The 17053-nt window shown below is 54.8% G+C and overlaps 1 protein-coding gene across 1 annotated transcript; it reads left to right on the forward strand.

Annotated features, from left to right (window-relative positions):
• The first annotated feature begins 396 nt into the window (after positions 1-396).
• Positions 397-15602, forward strand: PLBD2 (phospholipase B domain containing 2). The gene is made up of 12 exons (XM_084648731.1): positions 397-788; positions 5520-5613; positions 6125-6280; positions 6992-7092; positions 8443-8657; positions 9053-9147; positions 9516-9676; positions 10898-10993; positions 11636-11707; positions 12450-12602; positions 13570-13732; positions 14056-15602. The coding sequence occupies exons 1-12, from the start codon at positions 559-561 to the stop codon at positions 14221-14223; spliced, it is 1704 nt and encodes a 567-aa protein (XP_084504857.1). The 5' UTR covers positions 397-558; the 3' UTR covers positions 14224-15602.
• Positions 15603-17053: the final 1451 nt, after the last annotated feature.

Raw genomic sequence — 17053 nt, forward strand, 5'->3', positions numbered from 1 at the left:
GGACTTCCTCGTCAACCTACTCCTAGCACTGGCCAAAGTGGCCATCTACAAGACCAGGGAGAGGAGGTTGGCCAATGGGGTCTCCTGTGACTGTGGGGCCTATTCCCGATCCTCCATCTGCTCGCGAATCCGGGGGGAGTTCCTCTGGGCAGCGTCCGCTGCCTCCCTTGACGCCTTCGAGGAGCAGCGGGCGCTGCCCGGGGTTCTCTGCTCGGCTTCCCCGACCGGTTCCCTTTGTTTAGCCCATGACCGCACTCCCCTCCCTGTTATACCTTCAGCTGCCCCCGGCGGTTAATTGAGATCCGGACCTTGCGGCTCCTCCCCTTAGGCTGGGGGAGGGTCCTTTAGCGGTGGGCGGGCGATCCCCAGGGGCCAGCCCTGCCTGGTGTCCACCGCTCCGGGGCCTCTGCCAGCTCCTCCCCCGCTCGCCCCAGGCGCCGCGCTTAAGGGGCCGGGTGGCTTTAAGAGGGGCGCCCCAGCCCCGCCCCAGCCACCCGTCCCGGCTCCCGCAGAGCTGCGTGGCGGAGCAGGCCGGCGGCTGCAGCAGGGGCTGGGGCAATGGCAATGAGCGCCCGCCGCCGCCGCCGCCGCCGCCCCCGCCCGCCCCTGGCCCTGCTGCTGCTGCTGCTCCTGGGCCTCCTGCCGCCCGCCCGGCCCCTCTCCGGGCCCGAGACGCGCCGCAGCTCGGTGCTGCTGGACCCCGCCTCGGGCCAGCTGCGGATCGTGCCGGGCTGGGACCCCGCCGCCGTCGCCTGGGCCAACCTCACCGACCGGATCCAAGACACGGGGTAGGGGGGCCCCGCGTGGGGGGCTGGGGGGGTGTATACATACACTAGGTCCCGATCCTGCGCCGGGCCAGTCCCGATCCGGCGGATCCCGGGGACGGCGGGCGAGCTCAGACCCGGCTGCTGGGAGCGAGCGAGCCTGGGTTGGGGTCTCCATTGCCGATGGGTGGGGGGCTCCCTCGCCGCTCTCGAGACTGGGGTGCGGCAGGGCGCGAGGGTCGGGTCCTGGAGCTGCCCTGCCTGGGTGAGTTTCTGCTCAGGGGCTGTTTTGGCTGGTTTCTCTGGCCCTCTTCCATCTCCCCCCCCCCGCCCCGCCCTGTCCTCACAAAAACATCTGTCAACAAGATCTAACTGTATCTTTTCTCCTCACCCTTTCACTTCTGCTATTCAGTGACGCTGGAGTGCCCCTAACCAGGGGCTCATGCCATTTCTGCCGCTTCTGCAGCATCAGGCGTGTTTGCGCCACCTTCTTGCAGTCCGGTAGCCAGGGCCTTTTGTTCCAGTCTCGATGGCCCCACACGCATATGATTTCATTTTCCATTGCGGTTATTGCATTCCACTTGTTGCAAAACCCTTTGCAAATTGCTGGCGGAGGAGAAATCCCCTCTTGCTGTTAAAGGGGGAGTAATGCGGCGTGTCTAGCATCCGTGCAGTTTCACCCTTGAGATCACTTTGTGTATGTCTACCTAGTATAGAATCATGGAAAATCAGGGTTGGAAGGGACCTCAGGAGGTCATCTAGTCCAACCCCCTGCTCAAAGCAGGACCAATCCCCAATTAAATCATCCCAGCCAGGGCTATGTCAAGCCTGACCTTAAAAACGTCTAAGGAAGGAGATTCCACCACCTCCCTAGGTAACGCATTCCAGTGTTTCACCACCCTCCTACTGAAAACGTTTTTCCTAATATCCATCCTAAATCTCCCCCACTGCAACTTGAGACCATTACTCCTTGTTCTGTCATCTGCTACCACTGAGAATAGTCTAGAGCCATCCTCTTTGGAACCCCCTTTCAGATAGTTGAAAGCAGCTATCAAATCCCCCCTCATTCTTCTCTTCCGCAGACTAAACAATCCCAGTTCCCTCAGCCTCTCCTCATAGGGATAGTAGCTGGGATGGTGCTTTCCGGTGTAGGTAGATGCGGGCCCTCGCTGCGCTGGAGCAAATGAGCTAGCAATTGCAGTGTGGCTGGAGTGGCGCAGGCGGTGGCTTTGGCTAGCCGCCCAAATACAGTGCCTGGATCCCTTGCGACCCTTGCAGTGCATTCTCGCTCCGCTAGTCCAAGCTGCCTCCAGTGCCACACTGCTACCTTCAGTGCACTGGCTGGAGCAGAACGAACGGCACTGTCTACCTGCAGTAGGAAGGATCCTGCCAGCTGCGGTGTGGGTAAGGCCTTGCGGGCACTTTCCATCCACATGCATGCTTAGATGGGGGTGTGCACATCCCTCTGCGTTGCTTGTGAAAGGGACACTGTCGAGTGGCTCTTCCTCCTTGTGTTTTGGACATTATTACTCCCCTTGCCCTAGCATCAAGAGGCTCCACTTAGGATTGAGCCTGTCTTAAAGCTTTATGCTGCTGCCCAACACCTGGAGCCCCACTGTGCCGGGTGCTGTACAAGCACATGTTAAGCAACAGCCCATGCCCTGAAGAGCTTATGATCTAGAACAGTGCTTCTCAACCAGGGGTACGTGTACTCCTGGGGCTACGCAGAGGTCTTCCAGGGGGCACATCAACTCGTGTAGAGATTTGCCTGGTTGTACAACAGGCTACATAAAAAGCACTAGTGAAGTCAGTACAAACTAAAATTTAATACGGACAACGACTTGTTTATACTGCTCTATGTACTATACCCAAATGTAAGTACAATATTTATAGTCCAAGTGGTTTATTTTATACTATGGTAAATATGAGACCCTCAGCAATTTCTCAGTAATAGTGTGCTGCGACACTTCTGTATTTTTATGCCCAGTTTTGAAGGGAAGTAGCTTTTTAGTGAGGTGAAACGTGGGGGTCTGCAAGACCAATCAGACTCCTGAAAGGGGTACAGTCGTCTGGAAAGGTTGAGAGCCACTGGTCCGGAATAAGAGTCTGAAAGGGGATGGGGTAAAGATATATAACTATATTGCCATGATGATTATTTTGAAACTGAAGCTGCTTCAGCTTTTCTCCTCAATTTGAAATAACTGAGTACAGGAAAGAAGCAGCCGCCTTTTTGGTACAATCATTGCTCTCAAAACTCTGGTTCTGCTTATGCTAGTATCAGACCCCTGTTGCTGCGTAGTGCCTCTTATTCAGGGAACCTCTTAAAAAAAAGAACAGGAGTACTTGTGGCACCTTAGAGACTAACACATTTATTTGAGCATGAGCTTTTGTGAGCTACAGCTCACTTCATCGGATGCATTCAGCTGTAGCTCACGAAAGCTCATGCTCAAATAAATGTGTTAGTCTCTAAGGTGCCACAAGCACTCCTGTTCTTTTTGCAGATACAGACTAACACAGCTGCTACTAGGGAACCTCTGTCATTCCAGCGCCTGGCAGGTTTTGAGTGAGCATCACTAATTAGCCACGGGTGTTTGTCTGAAGTGCATTATGGGACATCAGCTAGCTGAGCAGAGTCACAGTGTGGGTCTAGCAGAGCAGCAGGCTGCAGACAATAAATGCCCCTTCAGTGCAATTAGCATGGTTACGGAGGCAAGAGGCTACTTCTCATCTTCTGGGTTAGGCTGGACATGTTGGGCAGTTCCGTCTCCCAGGTCAAAAACTGGCCCAGAGAGCAATAAATACCTGCATTTCACTAGCCCACCCCAAGCCTGTCATTGGTGGCATTTTCCTTCACCCCGTGTAGTAGAAATAGTTGTGATGCTTCACCATGCGCAGGTAAAGAGCAATCCCGCTGTGCCTCGGCTGAGCTGTCTTATTTCAGGTTTAAGCAAAGCAATAAACACAGTCTCTTTAGATGAGAGAACAGTCCCTGTTGCTAATCCCAGGTATTCAGAAGTCATGTTAAACCCTCCAAAAAATCACGAGTGGCATAAAAATCATGAGATTTAAAAATAATAATAATAATAAATAACTTTAGGGTTCTTTTTATTTGTCTTCTGGTGTCGTAGCCCTGAGGCTGTCACATTTTCAAGCTTTTCTCTGCAACTGTGAGGCCTGGAAACTTACCTTTTAAAATAAATAAATAAAATAAAGCGGAGACTCTCATGATCATGTGACTCCAGGAGCTTGGGCTTCACAAAGAGCACCCAGTGTTGTTGGAGTTGGCAGTACTGCATTTGTTGCTCCCTCTGGAACTGTCTGCAGCATGCAGTGACCGCTGTCTCCCAGCAGCAGCCACTCTGCTGTGTTTAGATGTAATGGTGATGTACCTAGGTCAGTTGGAAGAAGGAAGTTTGGATGCTGGTTGTGGCAGGGGTGTGGCATTCAGGTCTGATTTGCTGTGTGACCTTGGTCAAGCCTCTTCTGTGTACCTAATACTGGAGGGGTTAAGGTGCGCCTAGCACTCGGAAATACTTAGCGCCAGTAAGGCCTGGATGAGTATTGTGCTATCGAGTCACCAGTAATGGGATCCTGCTGATTACCAAGTGGAATCCCATTTAGGGTTGACTCCCCCCCCAGTAGGGGAAGCTCACAGCACCAGTGCCCCTGTGGTACCTGTCCTAGGGGCCCTCTGTCTCCAGGGCAGTCCAGCTGGCACCAGTGCTGTTTCTTTTAGAAGTCACTCTCCATTGGGCGGGGCCCGTTAGCCAGCCGCAGTGGAGCAGTGCATTATCTTGGTGTGAATATCTGTCTGCTTGAGCCAATCGGAGTTGCTGACTCCCTCCTGCACTGACCTTCAGTATTGCTTACTGATCTCAGCAGGGCTGACTCTGGGGCGTGAGCTCTTGGCCCTGTTCTGTAGGCCGGGCTGAGAGGCAGGAGGCTCCAAAGTGATCGAATGAGCTTTGGGCGGGGGGGAGCTGCTGTCCGCTCTCCAAAGTGACCCAGTAGCTCTGTGGGTACTGAACGTCCCAGGTGCTGCTGCCTGGTGGGTTTCATTTGCTGTCAGAGGCTGATCCACCCGTGACCTATCCGGGGACTGGAGAACTGTGCCGCAAAGGGGTGCCTATGAGACAGATGGCCCTGAGCCAGCTGCCAAAGGCCCTGCCCCCTTGTATCTCCGCTGGCCCCTGTGGAGCGCCCCCCAGAATAGACAACCTCTGTCCACTGCTAATCTTGGGGGGAGGGGTTGAATTAGCAAAGGTTTGTGTCCCTTCCAACCCTGATATTTGACGATTCGAAGTGCAGAGTAGTGTGTGTGGAAGACCCTGCAGTGCTGGATGCCATGGTAACGCCAGTACCTATGTAAGGGACAATGGTTGTGCAGATCCTTTAAGGGAGAGCAGAAGCTTGTCTGGTCCCCCGTCCTCTTCTGTTTCCCCTTGATGTCCCCCTTATGGAGAAAGACCCTGGTAAGCACCTCCCCTGGCTCCAGGGTGTCTTTAGCCCCAGCTGTGTGGTGGCACAGGGATTCTTGGGAGCAGCTCCAGACGGCAAACAACAGAGAGGCCCAGAGAGTAGTTTGCTTTGTCTGACTGGAGCCTTTATCTGAAGGACGCTTCAGATAAAGTAAGATACAAACACAGCCCCCAGGGAGCCCGGGTGGAGGGAGTGCATTGCCATGGGCCGCATGGGGACTTTCCATTGTGTGTGATCTTTCCCGTGGTCGTTCAGTGTCCTCTTTGCTTGGTGCAGGTGGTCCTTCCTGGAGTTGGCCACCAGCGAGAAGTACAATGACAGCCTGCAGGCCTATGCTGCAGGACTGGCCGAAGCCTCTGTGTCTGAGCAGGTAAATGCTGGTGCATGGCAGGGGACAGTCAGATCCGCAGATCCTGGAGCTCTGCTAGAGTTGGTCTGCAGAGCCCCCTTGTGTCCCAGTCCTAGGCTCCCCCCACCCTGCTATGCCACTGGACTTCAATCTAGACTCAGGCTCAGTTTAGTCCATTCCTGGGCCTCTCCGATCCGTGGTGCTGCACGTTAATGGCTCACTTGTGCCCAGTGGAGGCGAGGCTGAGATTCTCAAGCTCGTTTCACTTATGAGCTAAGCTTGGCCTAGACTGAAGCCTGTGGAAACACAGGGTGACTGGGGTTGCCTATCTGCGCTCCCCCCCGTTCGGCTTGTCCCTAGCTCTCCAGCCATCCAATCGGAGATGCCTTAGCGAGGAAAGCCTGACTTTACCCAGAGGTGATGGAGAACCAGCCCCTCACTCGAGGACATTAAGTGGATAGAAAGGGGTGAGCAGGCTGGCTCTTCAGATTGGCCTGTCCCATTGTTACACTGTGCCCCCTTCTTCCTCCAGCTCATCTACATGCACTGGATGAACACCATGGTGGGCTATTGCGGCCCCTTTAAATACCAGACTGTCTACTGCGAGAAGCTGAAGAGCTACATTGAGACCAACCTGGCCTGGATGGAGGAGCAAATGGAGAAAGGAGATCTGGAGTACTGGTACCAGGTGGGTGTGTGCTGCTAGGCGGCAGTGCCTTGCGTATATATGGTGTGCTGGTGAAGTTAACCCAGGAGTCCTGGCCAAATTCCAGCTGGGGTGAGTAGATCCGTCTTTTGTAACTTTCATCTTTGGAGCTTCAGTTCCCCTCCTACAGGACCTTATCTGGGCAGCATGGTCTGGGTAGCTCTGTATGTGCATGAGGATGGATTTGGGGGCAAGCCATAGAGAGCTTGATCCGTCGCTGAGTTCTCACTTGGTCCAGGTTTTGGAGTGGTAGCTGTGTTAGTGTGTATGAGCAAAAACAACTAGGAGTCCTTGTGGTACCTTGGAGACTAACACATTTATTTGAGCATGTGCTTTCATGGACTAAAACCCACTTCATCAGATGCATGGAGTGAAAAATACAGTAAGCAGTATATACACATAGCACATGAAAAGATGGGGGTTGCCTTACCAAGTGGGGGGGTCAGTGCTAATGAGGCCAATTCAATTGAGGTGGAAGTGGCCTATTCTCAACAGTTGACAATAAGAGGTGAATATCAAGAGAGGGAAGATTACTTTTGTAGTGCTAATGAGGCCAATGCAGTCAAGGTGCACAGTTGGCCATTTCCAACAGTTGATAAGTCACACCATGTGGGGTGAGATCTCAGACCCTGGCCTGCTCGCCAGTGCCTGTGCATGGGGGGCCTCACCATGTGCCTGTCCCTCCACCGACAGGTGCGTCTGGCTCTGCTGCAGCTCAAGGGCCTGGAGGATGGTTATAACGGGCGAGTGGCTTTCCCGACTGGACGGTTCTCAGTCGCCCCGTTTGGCTTCCTGTAAGTCCCTTTGGGCATGAGGGTGGGAGCTGGGTGATTGGACTTAACCCTGGCGGTCCTGGCTGATGGCAGGAACAAAGGGGAACTGGAGAGATGGGGTGGAGTGAATGGGGCAGGTCCAGCACAGTGGGGCTGGGGGAAGCAGATGGGTGTTGGCCTGGTACGTGCTCAGCAGCTGCAGTTCACTGGTGGCTGTAGGGAGGAGCTGGGGCTGCATCCCATAGGCATGCAGCAAAGGGACGCTGTAGGTTTTAGGGACCCATTATTACCCGCATTTTACAGAGGGAAACTGAGGCACAGAAAGGTGCTGTAATTTGGTCATCTAGTGAGTCGGCAACAGCACTGGCAGTAGAACCAGGAGCTCTGACTCCGTGCTTCTGCTCTGAGCTCTAGATAGCTTCCCCACCACATGATCTTTAAAATACAGCGTCCTGGTTGGATATGGTGACTTGTTGCTGTACCCCCTGTCTCTGCAGAACCCCCAGCCCCCATCTGCTTAGCTTGCTGACCCCCCCAGTGTGCCCTGGCTCTTGTTGGCCCTGCAGATCCAAGGTTGCTGAAGAAGCGTGAGGCCAGATTTGCTACTGCCTCACATATTGCGTGCTGGGTTCTGAAAGCAGGCCCCTCCTGGTCAACCTGTCTCCATGCCTCAGTTTCCCCATCTGTAAACCAGGGAGAGGAGTTGCCTCCTCCCAAGGTGCTGAGAACAGCTTGTTAATGTTAGCATGATGCTTTGGTGACTTCTTTGGGCCGACTCCCCAGCATGGAGAGGACCTCCCGTTTTAATTAAAATATAATGCAGTCCAGCAGCTCTTTAGAGTACCTCTGCCCGGACCCTCTTAGCCCTTCCTACCCACAATGCATTTATACCCACACAGCAGGGCAGATTGCTCCCAAATACATATATGCTCCAGCCTTGGTCTCTAACAGCGTACTGTTTCATTAGCCTCTGAGGCTGAGGCAAGGCCTGAGTCACTGAAGCCAAAGGTTGGAAGTTCTGCCCCCCATGCCCTGTGTCTGCAGTTGCGTCAGGCTGCAGTTTTATGGCAGTCACTAGGCTTGCAGCTTATCCATGGTCAGATAAGGGAGTCCTGGCTGCAGGGAGAACCTGTGGGGACAAAGAAGGGATCATTACGGCCATCACATGCAAATGGCCAGGATCAGGAGGGTAGAGTTTCCTGCTTCCTCCAGCCTGGGGAGTGGGCATAGCTGAGGTAACCAATAGCAGGATTCCAGCCAAGGTGAGGGTAGGTGGCCCGAGGGTCTGCTCTGCTTTGGCAAATCCAGGGGCCTCCGTCTAAGCTGCCTGGGATTGTTATGAGCCCATGTGTCTCTGTTTCCCCCCTCCAGCTTGTTCCAGCTGGGTGGGGACCTGGAGGACCTGGAATCAGCCTTGAACAGAACGGAAAGGAAGCACACACTGGGCTCAGGGTCTTGCTCCGCGCTCATCAAACTGCTGCCGGGGAACCAGGAGCTCTTGGTCTCCCATGACACCTGGAATACTTACCAGTCCATGCTGCGCATCATCAAGAAATACATGCTGCCCTTCCGGACCTCAGCCCACAGTGCGTAATGCGGGCGGGGGCCTGGGAGATAGCTGTGTGGGCTGTTGCCAGGATTGGTGCTCCTTAGCCCGGGGCAGGAGGAGGGAGGGCAGGACGAGGGGGTGATAAGACAGCAGCAGTAAGCATGTATGTGCCTCCCAGGAAGCGGGATTGGCTGTCCCATGGGAAGGGCAAGAGAGGTAGCCACCAGACTCGAGCTTCCAGAGCCCACTAAGATGGTGTGTAAGCTTCCCTGCTCCTTATGCAAAGAGAGAGGGGTCCTGCTCCCCCTGCCGCTGGATCTTGCTGCCACTCCTGGGGTGGAGTTTGCTGTGGGAAGCTGGCAGGGCCCGTCTCTGGAGGTGATGGGGTGTGGCGGCTGCACCCCGATGGCTCCCTGCCATTTGCTTCCCCAGGTGATGACATGATCTCGGGGCACATCCAGACATTCTCGTCCTATCCCGGCACCATCTTCTCAGGAGACGACTTCTACATCTTGAGCAGTGGCTTGGTGAGCAGCTGCTGCCTGGATCCTCCTCCCCTGCCTTCCCTCCCCCATGTTCTAGCTGTCCCTGGGTTCTGCCAGCCAGGGGTTGAGTCTCCTGTCCCACTGCTGCTTTGGGATTCAAGGGGGTTGTATGCAGCAGGGCCCTGGGTCACTGTCTACACCAGGAATCCTATCATCTCAGTGCAGAACCCAAATCTTCCTCTGCCTATGTACTGCTCTACTACTGCACTCTTCATGTGGGCAATGGGGCAGGTTGCCCCTCCAGTTCTGCCTATGTCACTCTCCTGCACCATTGCCAGGAGCCCAGGTCTGGCCTCTGTTAGGTCACACGCACCCTTACCTGGATTTGCTTATGACTCTGTACCCTGCAGGTGACTTTGGAAACCACCATTGGAAACAGCAATGCTGCCTTGTGGAAGTACATCCATCCGGAAGGGAGTGTCCTGGAGTGGCTGAGAAATATAGTGGCAAACCGGCTAGCCAGGAGCGGGGCCGAGTGGGCTGCCATCTTCCAGCAGTTCAACAGTGGCACGTAAGTCAACTAGCAGTCATCCAGACCGTCCTTTGTGTCCCCCTCTCCCCTCCCTTTGGCAGCGATGGGATGGGTGAGTTCAGTCAAGCAGGAAGATCTAACCTGTCTCTGACGTCCAGTTATTGCACAAGGCACTCTGTGGTGATGGCACAATATCATGGGACATCACAGTGACCTTGTGACATGCTTTGGCAGTGTGGTGTTGCATGTTAGTTAATGTGTTGTGTTTTGTCACATTGCATGATGTCAGTGGCACTGAGACCAAGCAGCAAAGTTTAGGGAGTCTCTCCTCTTATACAGACAGAAGCGGCTTCTGGTTTTGAAGGAGGAGGACCCGAGTTCCATCTCTGTTGTTGCTTTGAAACTCGGGCTCTGTGAGGTGGCCAGGGACAGTCGGGAGGTCCTAGTCACCATGGATTTGTAACAATAACTGCGTCCATTGCTCCTGCCACAGGGAAGTTTGCTTGGCTCTCAGAGCCACCTGCAGGCATTGCTTATGGAACAACAACTTCTGATGTGTCTGCAGTGTGTTCTGAAACCAGCCCCAAGTGATGTCCGGACCTGACATGGCGAGGGGATGAGAAGTGGGGGCGAATGAGTGAAAATTCCAGAGTAGGAGGGAATCTTTGTTTGAAACCTTGACCTGTGTTCAGTTTTGATCCTCACTTTGGTGTCAGTTTGTCCACTGCAGTCACGTGAGAGTTGCCTACACTGTAGCCACACAGAGATCCTTCAAACCGGAGCATAACAATGGCCATTCTGGGTCAGACCAATGGTCCATCTAGCCCAGTATCCTGTCCCTGACTGTGGCCAGTCCCAGGTGCTTCAGAGGGAATGAACAGAACAGGACAATTATTGAGTGATCGACTGTCATCCAGTCCCAGCTTCTGGCAGTCTGAGGTTTAGGGACAGCCAGAGCAAGGGGATGCGCCCTTCACCGTCTTGGCTAACAGCCATTGATGGATCTGTCCTCCATGAACTTATCTGATTCTTTTTTGAACCCAGTTGTACTTTGAGCCTTCACAACACACCCTGGCAACAAGGTCCACAGGTTGACTGTGTACATTTATTAACAGTAAGGAAATCACACACCAAAGAGTATAGTTACCTTGAGTAGCCACATGGTGGCAGCGTAAGTACACCAGGACAATTACTTGACATTTACTACCATGGTGCGAGGGCACTGAACTCCAAACGCGTCCCCTCTCGTCTCTTGTCCAGGTACAACAACCAGTGGATGATTGTAGATTATAACACCTTCCTGCCAGGCAAAGCTGGCCTCCAGCAGGGGGTGCTCACGGTGCTGGAGCAGATCCCGTAAGTGCCTTCAAAAGGGAACATCCAGCTGTAATGTTATCGAGCTGTGAACTCGCTCCTTCTCCCAGGCCTCCTCATGGGCTCTGGAGAGCGATACGGTGATGCCGGGTTTGTTACAGCTCCACCCGCTGATATGGAGTCTGTTGCCCCTGTTTAGCTGTGACACTTGTGTTTACAGCACAGCCTTGACTGGCTGAGACCTCCCCTGTTGCTCGGAGACGAGGTCACATTCCTTGTCTTTAATGCTGAGGCTGTCGCCTGGATAGAGGGGTGGCGGGGTTTGATGGAGGTCTGGCTGCCCCTGACCGGGCTCCCCTGCAGGGTTGTGGTTCAATCGTTCTAGGCACTGAGTGGGTGGGTGAGATTCTGTGGCCTGCGTTGTGCAGGTGGTCAGACTAGATGATCATAATGGTCCCTTCTGACCTTGGTATCTGTGAATCAAACACGGAAGCCCTGCTGAGCCAGAGGACCTTGGGGGAGCCAGCTGGCTGCCTGTGCTTGGGGCAGCTGCTCATTGGATCTGGCCCCCTGATTGTCTGGCTTTTTGGTTATCCAAGATGGAGGCCGCACTCCTGCTTTCCCAGCATGCAATCTGCTTCCCGTTTGTGTTCCGGTCTCTCATGCCCTCTCTCTCTCTCTCAGGGGGCTGGTGGTCGTGGCTGACAAAACAGAGGAGCTGTACCAGAAGGGGTACTGGGCCAGTTACAATGTGCCGTAAGGAGGTTCTCCTCTCTCTCCATTCCAGCCCCTTAGCTTCGGGCATCTTACTCTGCAGGGGGGGTCAGCTGGGTGAACAGGCACCCAACCCTTGGTGCCATCTTGCCCACTGTGGGGTGGTCTTCCAACCACAGTGAGGGCCTGATCCAAACCCCGTTGGGCTTATGAGGAGCATTCTCCTCTGCCCCCCAGCCAGCTGGGGCTGGGAGTGATGTGCTCTCAGGGAGCTGTGCTGCCTGGTTCCAGAAGGGGGCAGCATTCAGCTGTTAAGAGGGACTCCGCCTTTAATTGCTGGCTGGGGTTGGCATGGGGTGGGCTTGGCAGCTGGGTGAGAACCAGGTGGAAATTCCCCTTTAGAAAGGGCCTTGCCCTGATAGGCTGTTCTAATAACATCTTGCTGAGTGGGTCTCAGAGCGCTTTACCGCCTGTGATTTCTCCTCACGACCTCCCTGAGGCAGGGTAGGGCTGTTATCCCCCTTCTATAGGTGGGAAACCGAGGCACAGAGAGGCTAAGTGACTTGCCTCCAGTCACACTGGAGGTCTGGGACAGAGCAGGGAGCTGAACCTCCAAGTCCGAGGCAAGTGCTCCTAACCACCAAGCCATCCATTACCTTCCCCCATCCCTTTGGCACCTGGCCCGGCCTCTCTGGGGTGGGGGTGGGATTCCTTGAGGCACATGTACAAAGGCAGGAGGGGTCTCTGCTCAACCTGGGTGTTACTCCCTCCCCCACATCCCCAGGTACTTTGAGCAGATCTTCAATGCTAGTGGCCAGCTGGAGCTGGTGAAGAAATACGGCGACTGGTTCACCTACGACAAAAGCCCCCGGGCCCAGATCTTCAGGCGCAATCAGACGCTCGTCCAAGACATGGACTCCATGATCCAGCTCATGAGGTGAGGGCTTCTCTGTGTGGAGAGGGAGCTTAACGACGTCTAGTCCCGGGAGGGCTGTATCACTCGTAGGAAGAGCGGACCTCAAAACACAAGTGCTCCACGCCCTCCGGCACCTTGGCCTGGGAAAAGGTGTGCGAGGGAGACCGGCACAGATCAGGGAGTCAAGCTGTGTGTTTGCGTGGGGGCAGAGGGAGAGTGTTAAGGGCTCTGTTATTGTAGGGTTGCCCCTTATCCTGATGTCGACAAGGCAGCTGTGCGTGTTTGGAACGCTAACTGTGGGTCCTGGAGCATCCTTGGAGCTGATGCGCTGTCACTGTGTCTCGACAACGTGTGGTGTCACGGCAGTGATCGTGTCATGGCATGATGAGGCACTATGGCTATTGTCTGGATGGAGCCAGCCCGTCCTCTTGGTCAGGCTGGGGGACAGCTGGGGCAGGTGCAGTTACACAGAGAGGTGGCCTCAAAAAGCCAGATCAGGAGCACCCTTCAGCGTGGATCGGATCCTGAGGGTTTCCTGAGGATTGTCTCTAGTTACCAGGCTAAATTCTCAGCGCTTTCCTCCCCTGGGGCTGATCGCTTGATCGCCCCGACCACAATCTCCGCTTCCCTCTGCCCCCTAATCCAGCAAGATCTAACCTCGGCACGAGCGAGGGCTGAGGTTAGATCCCACCTCCATAGCTCCAGGAGCCTGATCCAACGCTCACTGAAGGTAATGAGACTCTGTCCTGACAACGCTGGCTTTTTGGTCAGGCTCTGAGGGCAGCTGCTACAGTGACGAGCCTGGTGTAAGAGCCTAGACAGAGCAGAATAGCTCCCCTCCATCCCTGGTTCAAACCCAGCCTAGGGTCTTCCCCCTCCCTTCCAGTGCAGAGCTGCCCCAGTGGCTCATCCAGGCGTACACCAGGTGGGGCCCAGCTCCTCACCCCTTGGGGCTGCTTCCGTTGAACGTGTTCATGCTGCTTCTCAGGTTCAACAACTTCCTGAAGGACCCACTGTCCCGGTGCCAGGGCTGCGACCCGCCCCAGAACGCCGAAAACGCCATCGCCGCCAGGTCCGATCTGAACCCTGCCAACGGGACCTACCCCTTTGCCGCACTGCGCCAGCGGTCGCACGGAGGCACGGATATGAAGGTGAGGGCCGCAGGGGGAGGTGATGGGTGAGCGCACGCTCCTGCAGGGGGGAAGCCTACTGCAGCTTTGGCTAACAGATCCAGAAGAGCTGCTCTGACGGTGGATCCAGAGGTTGTCGGTTCGATCCCTGCTGCTGACAATTTAGGTCTGGGGGGCGTGGCATTATAATCTATATATGTGTGTGCGCTCCAGCTTCGTGGACTCAGCCCAGCTCAAGTGTTTCTGCCTGTCTTGTCCCCCGGAGGTCATCTGGCAGGACCTGTGCCAGAGATGCTCCCGCTGAGTCTGCGGAAATCGTCAGACGCTGGGTTTTCTCTCCCTAGATCACATCCTATGCGATGGCCAAGGGCTACAGCCTGATTGCCGCCTGCGGGCCCACCTGGGACGATGTCCCCCCTTTTCAGTGGAGCACCTCTCCCTACAGCAACCTGCTTCACATGGGGCACCCCGACCTCTGGAAGTTCCCCCCCATCAAGATCTGGTGGGACTGAAGTGGAGACTGGATCCCCTGGCTCATGTGGTCGAATGAGTTGGAGCAGGGGTGCTGATGGTGTGTCTCATCTCCCTCTCTGTCTCCGTATAGTCTGGACTCTGGTCTATCCCCTGTGGGGCTGCTCCATCCCCAGCAGCAGTTCCCCTGAGAAATAAGGGAAGAATGTATCTCTTTTCACGGGGAACAGAGGGGATACCTGGGATGGGGGTGAAATGACAGAGGGGGCAGCATGATGATTTTGAGTACAGTGCAGCTACTAAAATTTAGCCCTGTTGTAAGTGGCTGAAGCTCAGTGAAGCCGATGGCCATTGCACCTGCTTCTGCCAGACCTTGGTTTGGCCCACTGGACGTAACTTGTCATTTTGCTGCATTATCTTAGCTTGCAAACTGGCTTCTCGCCCTCTGAACAAACTGTGATGCTCCCCAGAAGCTAGGGGAACCTCAGCCTCTTCTCCTGCCCCCCAGCTCCCCTCCTTTCCTGCCCCGCTGGTTGTTCGGTTACTGTTACTCCCGCCTCCGAAGACCAGAGCTGCCACCAGGTCCCACCGCAAGGAGGAGCTGCCTGCTGGGAGGGTGAAGCTGGGCCCCCCCGGGCTGCCAACTCCTGTGCTGGTCACCAAGGCGGTGACCCACGGGAAGGAGCACTATCGTTCTCGGTAGTGGAGTCGGAGCTATCACCGCTGAAGGTAATGCACAGAGGCAGGTTTGCCTCTCCATCCCCTAACCCTCAGTGCTGGACCTTGGGGGTGCGTCGTCCCAGCTGGTGTCTGGCAGCCCCAGGAAGATCCCTGGCAAAGTGCCCCCTCCTTCGCTGCATCTCTCTGCACTGCACTCCAGTGCCTGGGGGTGACGGCCCGTGCTGCCTTTGAATCTTCCACTGCTGTGTGATGCACCTGAGCCACAGGTGATGCCCTTGCCCCTTGCTTTGCTGCCTCTATCCCAAAGGAAAAGCCCCGCAGGCTGCACGCAGGGTGCAGCCTCAACCTGAAATCTCTCTGCTTTTGTGCCTGCTGCCTCCTGAGGCCTGGACCCACAGCGTGCCACGGGCATGTGGCTTGTGCATGTGAGGAAGTTTTTGCCTGTTAAAGGGAAATGGAGCAGGGTTAGTCTGGAGGCCACCAGGGCAGACCTCACTCCCCTTGAAAAGTGACAACAAGGAAGGCTTAAAGCCAGGCTCAGATGCTGCAGATGCCCCTGGCTCCCTGAGCGCAGGTGTTCTCACCCCCTTGGCTTAGCTGCCAGCTGGCCTCAAGTGGAGCTGCAGCACAGGGCTTGTTCTGTGGCCCTACTGCAAACTCCAGAGTTCTGGGCTCATGTGCAAATGAGATTAAAAGAGCTGTTTGGCTTGGTTTTAGTAATAAAACTTGCTGAGTTGTTTCTTGCCTGGATCTCGTGCTGAGAGGAGGCGGGTTGGGGTTTCAGCTGGCGTGAAGACTCCTAGATTGGTAAGGCCCAAAGGGACCATTCTGACCATCCAGCCTGACCTTGTATTGCACGGGCTGGAGAACTTCACCCCAGGATTCCTGCTCCAGGCCCTTAATGTCTGGCTGAGCTCGTGTATGGGGCGCAGAAGATCTCCCGTGAGGTTGCTTTTCCAGCTTGCAGCAAGGGCTCCTCGCTTCTGTCTGCTACACCTTCCTCACACCATCACAACCCCCCCAGCCCTCTCTGGCGTGAGCATGAGGAAGCCCCTGAATATGCATCACTCAGCCCCTCCCCTTACACCAAGCTCTGATGCTCTTACTGCTAACACAGTTGGGTGCATCCATGAAAGCAGCAATTCAGCACAACAGGGTCAGTGGGTCCATGCTGCTCAACTGCCAGAACATGATGGGATGGAAAAGCTGGCCAGCTGCTGGGGCCCGGGGCAAGAGATGGGGTGGGTGCATTTTGGGATAGCCATACAGTGTGATGTGGGAGGCCTGGCTAACCCATCTCAGAGACTCAGTCCCATGGTGGCTGCAGATGAACTGTGTTAAAAGCCGACTGCTGCCCGAGGGCTGTTTTGGGGCCAGGGCCAAAGCATGAATCATAGAATATCAGGGTTGGAAGGGACCTCAGGAGGTCATCTAGTCCAACCCTCTGCTCAAAGCAGGACCAATCCCCAACTAAAGCATCCCAGCCAGGGCTTTGTCAAGCCTGACCTTAAAAACTTCTAAGGAAGGAGATTCCACCACCTCCCTAGGTAACACAGTCCAGGGTTCACCACCCTCCTAATGAAAAAGTTTTTCCTAATATCCAACCTAAATCTCCCCCACTGCAACTTGAGACCATTACTCCTTGTTCTGTCAAAACATGGCATGGTATGGCCATAAGGTGTGTGGGGCGGCAACTGTGTTCCAGCCTTCATGCCTACCTGTAGCATTGAGCCTCATCTGCCCAGCTGAGCTACTGGGACTACTTTGGAGAAGAGCAAGGAATGCCGCAGGGGTTGTGCACTAGCCTGCAACTTAGAGACCTGCATTCAGTTCCCTGTTCCAGCACAAACTTCCTGTGTGGCCTTGGGAAAGTGAGGAAGCTGCTCTGTGCCTCAGTTTTCTCATCTCTGCGATGGGTATAATAGCCCTGCCCTACTTCTCAGGGGTAGTATGAAGATAAATACCTTTAAAGACAAGGAGGTATTCGGTGATGGGAGACCTGTAAGTACCAGAGCTAGAGAGATGGTAACGGGCCCAATAGTGATATTTCTAGTGGTCATAAAATGATTGCAAAGTCCTCTCAATCTAGGTGCCTTGATCTGCTCTGGCAGGCATTGAGCAGTTGGGAGTAATCACTTTGTTGGTTTGGAATTAATTGGCTAATGTTTGTAAAGTGTGTTGAAGGTTTTT

This window comes from Lepidochelys olivacea (assembly GCF_965140295.1).
Source record: "Lepidochelys olivacea isolate rLepOli2 genome assembly, chromosome: 15".
Taxonomy (NCBI): domain Eukaryota; kingdom Metazoa; phylum Chordata; order Testudines; family Cheloniidae; genus Lepidochelys; species Lepidochelys olivacea.

Coding starts and splice junctions, on each gene's coding strand:
- PLBD2 (XM_084648731.1), top strand. CDS start 559: ATGGCAATGAGCGCCCGCCGCCGCCGCCGCCGCCGCCCCCGCCCGCCC. Junction 789..5,519: donor GACCGGATCCAAGACACGGG/GTAGGGGGGCCC, acceptor TGCTTGGTGCAG/GTGGTCCTTCCTGGAGTTGG. Junction 13,733..14,055: donor ACGGAGGCACGGATATGAAG/GTGAGGGCCGCA, acceptor TTCTCTCCCTAG/ATCACATCCTATGCGATGGC.